This window comes from Miniopterus schreibersii (assembly GCF_964146895.1).
Source record: "Miniopterus schreibersii genome assembly, chromosome: 5".
Lineage (NCBI taxonomy): Eukaryota > Metazoa > Chordata > Mammalia > Chiroptera > Miniopteridae > Miniopterus > Miniopterus schreibersii.
Genome location: NC_138106.1, coordinates 25174237 through 25181731, shown reverse-complemented (window position 1 = coordinate 25181731; position 7495 = coordinate 25174237). Strand labels below are relative to the sequence as shown.

The window sequence follows — 7495 nt, the reverse complement described above, 5'->3', positions numbered from 1 at the left end:
GTCTATCGCGTTTGCCCACTGAGTAGGAAAACAGAAAGGGCACCCGGCGGAGCAGAGCTGCTCCCATCCTTTCTCTCCCATTTTTATACAATGTACTCCTCTCCCAAGTGCTTTCCGAGTGCTGGATCACACACTCCTCGCTGGCACGCTCACACACGTGCGCGCCGTACCTCGCCCAGCTGCAGGCCGGGACGAGCCCCGGGCGCACTCCAGGCGCCCCGCCCCAGGCTCCGCCGCCTCTCGCCACCCACCCGCGCTCCACGTGGGCGCACCCCGGCGCCAGGCGGCCGCGCAGCCCACGAGCCCCTCGCCGGCCCCGCCGCGGGAGGGAGGGCGCGGCCCTGGGGTCCGACAGACAAAGCGGGCGTCCAATCGAGCCCGGCACTGCCTCCCCGAAGGGTGGGAGGTGCAGCTGGGACGGGCCCAATGAGCGGGGAGCCCGAGTGAGACTTCCTCCGGGAATCCCGTTGGCCAGAATAGCCGGGCTGTGGGTGACACGTAAGTTGGGTGGGGGGAGGCGGCGGCGGCCGAGGCTCCGCAGCCGGGTCGGTGACAGCGGCCCGCCATCCCCCAAACCCGGGCGAGCGCCCAGCGCCCGCTCGTCACCCACTCCCCGGGGGCCGCGCGCGGCGGCGCCACCTGGAGCCCGGGTCCCTTTGTTGGGAGCGCAACCCCTCCTTCTGGTGGCAGCCAAGTCGCGCTGTGGGAATCGCCGCGAGGGGGCGGGGAGCGGCCAGGGCGGGACTCCGAGTGCCTCGGGGGCAGCCGGGCCGAAAAGTGGGGCGGAGGGAAGCGGGCGGGCGGCGTCTGGGCTGCGGGCGAGCGCATCCCGCTCGGAAGCATGCGGAGGGCCCCCTCCCGGGCCCCGGCACTCGCGGAGAGCCAGCCTCGCAAAAGTTTGGCGGCGGCTCCCGCGGCGGCGTCGATGGCTGCGCGCCCCGCGGCGCGCGGGGGCTGAGCGGGCGCCACTTCCCCCGCGGCCCCGCTTTTGTGTCTCGCGTCTCCTCCCCATGCTGCGTCCGGCCACCTCCTGCGGCGGCCGCTGCTGAGGCGCTCGCTCGGCGGAGGGGGAAGGGACGGGGGCGGCCGCGGCGCGGCGCGGCGGGGACTATGGGGAACGGCATGTGCTCCCGAAAGCAGAAGCGGATCTTCCAGACGCTGCTGCTGCTGACCGTGGTCTTCGGCTTTCTCTACGGCGCGATGCTCTACTACGAGTTGCAGACGCAGCTGCGGAAAGCCGAGGCGGTGGCGCTCAAGTACCAGCAGCACCAGGAGTCCCTTTCAGCCCAGCTGCAAGGTACGGTTAACGGGACGCGCGGGGCCCGGGCCAACTTTGTCCCGCGCCTCCGCCCCGGCTGCAAAAGTGGTTCTGATGAGCGCTTGGCGCTGAGGGTGCCCCCTCTGACCTCCGGGGACATCCGGGGGGAGCCCCGCGGCGTCACCGCGCCCCGAAGTGTCAGGGGAGGTGACATCCCCATTCTCCGGGTTCCAAAGGCGCAGGCTCTGAAACGGGCACGCCGGCGCCCGGGCTCGCGGGCGGTGGGCGGCGGGGCCGAGCCCGTGGCTCCAGCACTTGTCAGAGGCCCAGCTGCAGCCCTGGCTCCGCGTCTGGGTGTTTGCTTTTGACGTTGTCAGTAGCCTAAGAAATGGGGAGCTGGGCAGCGATTTCTCAAACCGTGCAGCTTTTTCAAGGGAAATTAAGCTGTGACCCAGCAGCCCAAAGGAATGGCCTAGTCCAGTGGAAACGAGACCTGCTAGTTTCTGTTAACTTTGTAGGGGGACTTTAGAGATGGTGGGTATGTTGGGAAAGACCACGCTGCTGCTGTTCTTACCATCCTGCAGGTATGTGGTGTTTTTTTGGGGGGTGAGGGGGGTTCTTTGTCTGCCTGAGTAACATTTAGTTTATCACAGGTAGGGGTGTGTGTGTGTGTGTTTTACAGTCAGCCTTGAGGAGTCCAACAAGAGAAACACAGTTTTTCACTTTGCCAGACAGAGCGGACAACTTGAGCAAGACCTGCAAAAAGACAAAGTTCCTACCCTTCTGTTTTCAAATCTCATTTAATGTAAATTTCAGAAACATAAATGATGCATGACTGCAAAGTAGGCAGCTGTCCTGTTAAGAGCATAATCATCCTAGACATATATTTTGAAAGCTCTTCCTTGTACTTGGGGCTAGTTTTCAACACTTGTGCAGCCCTCTCTCCAACCAAACAATAATAATAAAAAGCTGTGAGTAGTGAAATGTTGACAGTCTTTGCTGATAGTGCAAATACAGCTTATTTTATACGACTAGGGAGATACAAACTGACTAGATGTATCTGTCAGTTCTGTGAATACAAATAGAAAACAGATACCTTTTCGTTGCTTCAGCTCTTTTGAGTGTTTTTTAGTAAAACAATTAAGATGGGAGAAAATGATAACACAGCTGATTGCTTGGTCTTATTTGCTTTTCCCAACTTAGTAGAAAGGAAAGTATTTTTAGTTTGCTGAAGCTACATAAACCATAGGCAGTGAAAATATGTGAGCTGGGCTTAGTTCAACAGGAAAACCTGTTTTGGTACAGTCTTAACTTAAATTTTTTCTTTAAACTTGTGGACATTTATGCATGAATTATATTGTTGGTATTCAAAAGTGTGGAGATGTATATATATATTTTTACTTATTTATTTAGATGATATCAGCGGCTTCCCTGTGAAGTTCAGTGCAGTTCGACCAAGGGACAAATTTACTGTCAACTAATAGTACAACGGCAGGGCTGGATTTTCACACTCCTGGCTGGTAGGGACTTGTGTGGTGAATTCTGTGAGCTTGGTGCCTCGGCCCCTTACTTCAGGGGACTCATGAGAGCAGGTGCTATCATGTTCACCAGAACATCCCCAGCACTGCACAGTGCCTGGCACTCAGGAGGGGATCAGTGTATAGTTACTCAGTCAACAAATAAAATTATCCCAAACCATGGTGAGAAAATTAATCACATGCTTTCACAGGCTCCGCTTCCTGTCTCTGCTTTGTGAAAAACCAGGCAAGTGACAACAATGAAATATTTTGCCCAAGTAGTGCGTTTGCCTTAACTGCCAGTACTGAAACTTTCTGGCCAAGACCCTGATTTCTGAGACATAGCCTTTATTTGCAGTGTTCCATTTTGAAAATCAATCTGAATTTCTTTTCCTTTTATTTGCCGCCTTTTGGTGGGAGTGGGGGAGTGGAAACAAAAGACTTAAAATACACATTTGCTTTGGAGCAGAAGACAAAATGTAGCTAGTTTGAATGTGTTGGCTTAAAGTCCATTTCTTAATTTACTCTTTTGCCGTTTCCTCTTGAGCTGTGATGTTGTAACAATTAGAATATGATTAAGCATGAAGACTTGTTTCCCAAGCAGGCTACAATTTCCTCCCTTTTAGATGATTCCCAATTGACTTCTGTAGCATTTATTTTGGATTTCACATCTGCAGGCCATTTAATGAGGATTCGCTGATGGTATGTGGGTTTGCTTCCCTTTTCCAATGACAAATGACATTTTTCTCAGCAGTGCTATGTACCACCTGCATTTGTTTTTAGGGCATTAAACTCTCTATTCTTAAGACTTGTTTAGTTTCATGAGATCTCTTGATCTGTCTTGGATTAAGATCAGTGTTAATTATGAGTGGCCTTCTATAAAAAATATGACTCTTGCCCTGACCAGTGTGGCGTGGTGGTTAGAGCATAGGCCCCCACACAGCACGGAAGGGTCACGGGTTTGATTCCTGGTCAAGGGCACCTACCGGTTGGCTCCTTGCCCCTGGTAGGGGCCTGTGCGGGAGGCAAACAATCGATATGTCTCTCTCCCTCTCTTTCCCTCCCTTTCTCCCTTCTATTCTCTGAAAAGCAATGGAAAAAATAACCTTGGGTAAGTAAGGATTAACAAAAAAATAAGAATAAAGAAAATAAAAAGCATGACTCTTGAAATGTTTATAGTTTGGTCCTATAACCTGAAGGTATACGTTTGTTAAGTGAGTAGAATGACTTCAGCTGAAGAATGGGTTGTGTTCCAGAGCTTACTCTGAACGTGGGTTACCTCTCCCGTCCAGTGCGTTTTGTAGTAGAACAGTTCCCTAAACGGGGGATGGTGGGGCAAGTGCCAAGACAAGGCAGCCCTCCCCCCACTAAATAGAAATACTTATATCTGTCGGCCTATGTTTTTACTGACCTGTCTGCCATCCACACTGTACTTCCATGATGCTGAGGAGTGGGGCGGGGGTTACTTACCGTTGGCAGAGGCAGCACTGACAGCCTTCGACCGGCAGTGTCTCCTTAGCCTTTTAAACATTTTTAAACTCCCTTCAGGTGGGCCATGCACCATTCTCTGTGTCTACACACCGAGCTTTTCGGCTTGGACCGGCCATTGGGATTACCTGGGCAGCTCCCAGGCCAATTAAATCACCCTCCGTGGGGGCGGACCTCACCTGGCAGCCTCCGCAGGTTATGACAACGTGCTGCCAAGTGGAGAACCTCAGCTCATAGTCTTAACCCCGAGCCACTTCACACAGTCACTTCACCTGCTTCGCAGCAGTGCCACTTAAGGTATTTTTTTTTTTTCTTTTTTGAGCATGTGATTCAAATTCTAGTCCTGCAACTTTTTACGTGAACGTGGACTTCATTTTTCTCATTTATATACTGCAGATTAGAATGACCCATTTCACAGGGGTATCGTGAGGCTAAAGTAGTTCTTATTAAGCTGGTAGCACATGTACCTGGCACATAGTAGGTGCTGCTCATTAAAGATCGGTGGTTACTGTCGTCACCATCCCTGTTAGAAGTTGATATTTTATCTCTTTCTCTTCCCAGGTTTGTCATGGGTAAAAATTTTGAAATTCACAAAATTTGTTTTTGTAGTGAGCCACCTCCCTTTACTGTACTGACGTGAACATCAAAGAAGATAGGTGAACTGTCGTAAATGTGACTCCTTTACTCTGGAGAAGGGACTTTCCTTCACAATTTAAATTTAGAACATGGTTAATGATTAACTCCTGTGTCATTTCAGATTAGGAGAGGGGGTAGATCTGGAAGAGAGATATAACTTTAAAAGTTTTTAAAAGTAGGAGCAGCGCTGGACCGTGTGGCTCAGCTGGCTCAGTTGGTTGGAGAGTTATCCCGTATTCCAAAAGGTGGCGGGTTCAATTCCCAGTCAGGGCACACACCCAGGTTTTAGGTTCAATCCCCGGTCGGGGTGCGTATGGGAGGCAACTGGTGGTGGTTTCTGTCTTGCATCGATCTCTCTCAAAATGAATAAGAAAAGGGTAGGAACAAAGTTTCTCTCATTCCTAAAACACTATATGACATTATTGCAGTGCTCTTGGTCTTCCCAATTATGACCGGAAACCATCAAGGAAAGGTTTATATAATGTTTTCTATGCTCCCATTCCAGATTAGTGTATCACAACTATTTAAAACAAAAACAAACAAAAAACTTCTAGTGTTTCTAAGGGTTATATTGTGTGTGTGTGTGTTTTTAAGTTAGTTTCCCTTTGCATTGTGTGCCCCTAGCAGGTCTACTTTGTTTTCAGTCTACCTTGAATCTGCTTTAAAAAAAAAAAAAGTCTCCTTCAGCTCAGAGCCACGCTTTTTAAATTCTTTTTTTTCTCCAGTGACCGGTTCCTGGCATATAGCATGTGCTCAGTGAATAGTAGGTCTGTGGCTTTTTGGTATTTTCTGTCTGCCAATGAATGGGCTTTATATAGGGTGGGCAGTGAGGTGTGGTGGATAAGAGCTGAGAAATCAGAGAGCTTGTATTTTATTTTTGCCCCCCTCCCCCACTTAGTGGTGTGATCTTGGGCAAGTTACTTAACTTCTCTGAGATTTGTTTTCATCATATGTAGTAATCAGGATAATAGCGCTTATAATAGGTTGTCATGAGGATCAATAGTGTTAGCCAGTATATAATGCATAGAAGGCTGTATTTGCATTTGGGCCTATTGGGCAACCTCATGACCCACAGAATGGTTCACAGACCTCAGTAATTTACCCACAGGTGTGGGCAGTGCATCGTAGATATACTCATTTTCAAGGGCAAAATTAGGACTTAGAAACATCAATTAGATGTTATCTAGTAAATAAATCTTTTCTCTGAAGTACATCTTGCAGCTAAAAGGAGATATTTATCAAGCTATTTTTGTTTCATTCTGTTGTGTTTAAAAAATAGAACAGAAATACTTTCTGGGTTCAATCGTTTTTATTTGTATGTAAAACCCTGCCTTAAAATCCATTCCCTGAACAAAAGATAAAAACTTCTAGATACTTTTGAAATTTTTCCTCCATTAAGTATTCTGCTGAATATATGTGATTTGCAAAAGTATCTGATTCTCCACATTGTGTCTGCCCCAGTCATCCCTCTCAGTGGGAACGTGCCACTCTCAGTTGACCATGTAAGAAAATTGCTAATTATCTGCGGAGCCTTTAGTTTAAGTACTAGGTGAGTTGAAAACCTTACCTTGAATTTTTTAATTTTTATTTTCTCCTGCTTTTTCAAATACAGTTTCTTAGGGGGCTGGGGCACAAGACCAAGTTTCAGTGACTTTAGGACTGAGTGAACTAGAGTCGGGGAAATGGCAACTGAAGCTGCTGTGGACCAAAATGCAAAGGATTTGAGAGAAACCGGAGGAAGGGAGAGAGAGAAAAGGGGACTAATCTCAGTTTATGATTTTTCCAAGCATCGAGAAAGATTCTTGCTCACATATTTATATCCTGAAAAGAAACAGGAACTAATGAAAGGAGAGTGGGTCTGGCATCAGATACAGGGTGAATGCAATTCTGGTGTTTGCCAGTAGAGTGACCTTGACCTCACTGAACTTAAGTTTCTTCATATTTAATTGGGGATAACAATGACTGTCTTGTACACTTGTATGGATTAGAAGCAATACACTTAAAGTGAACAACATGAATCCTGGAGCGCATTACAGCTACAATTATTAGGTGACCAGGACTACCGTTGTTGGATTAGTAGCGGGCTGGTTATTTGGCCACCGTTTGCTGTATCTAGTGCAGCAATTTTCAACCTTGTTCATCTCATGGCGCACATAAGCTCATTACTGAAATTCTGTGGCACACCAAAAAATGTATTTTTTGCTGATCTGACCAAAAAATAAGTATAATATTGATTCAGTCACACCAGATGGCTATTGTGTTGGCTGTTGTCATTTTTTAAAAATTTGACAATCTAAGGGAAGTCAGTGCCCCTGACTAAATACTAGTGAGGTATTGCATGTTTTTTTAAAAAAACATTTTTAGTGTTTCTTAAAGAAAGAGGAAGGAGAGAGAGAGAGAAATATCAATGTGAGAGTGAAATACTGATAGGCTGCCTCCTGCACGTTCCTGGGAACAAGCCCACCACTCAGGCATGAGCCCTGACAGGGAATCGCACCCGCAGCCTTTCGGTGCGTGGGATGCCACCCACCAGCTAAGCCACAGCAGCCGGGGCTCGGGTAGTGCATGTTTTAAAAATTCTTGGGGCATGCCAGTT

General features: G+C 48.2%; 1 protein-coding gene across 3 annotated transcripts in view; it reads left to right on the top strand.

Moving 5' to 3' along the window:
- Positions 1-476: 476 nt before the first annotated feature.
- Positions 477-7495, top strand: part of GOLIM4 (golgi integral membrane protein 4) — a 65250-nt gene continuing 58231 nt past the window's right edge. For 2 of the 3 annotated variants that reach the window (XM_081138907.1, XM_081138906.1), the window contains exon 1: positions 506-1297. In XM_081138907.1, the coding sequence (XP_080995033.1) occupies positions 1111-1297 (187 nt within the window). In that variant the 5' untranslated portion in view covers positions 506-1110. Of the gene's footprint in view, positions 1298-7495 lie in introns of all 3 variants that reach the window. The other variant, XM_081138908.1, reaches the window with a different exon arrangement.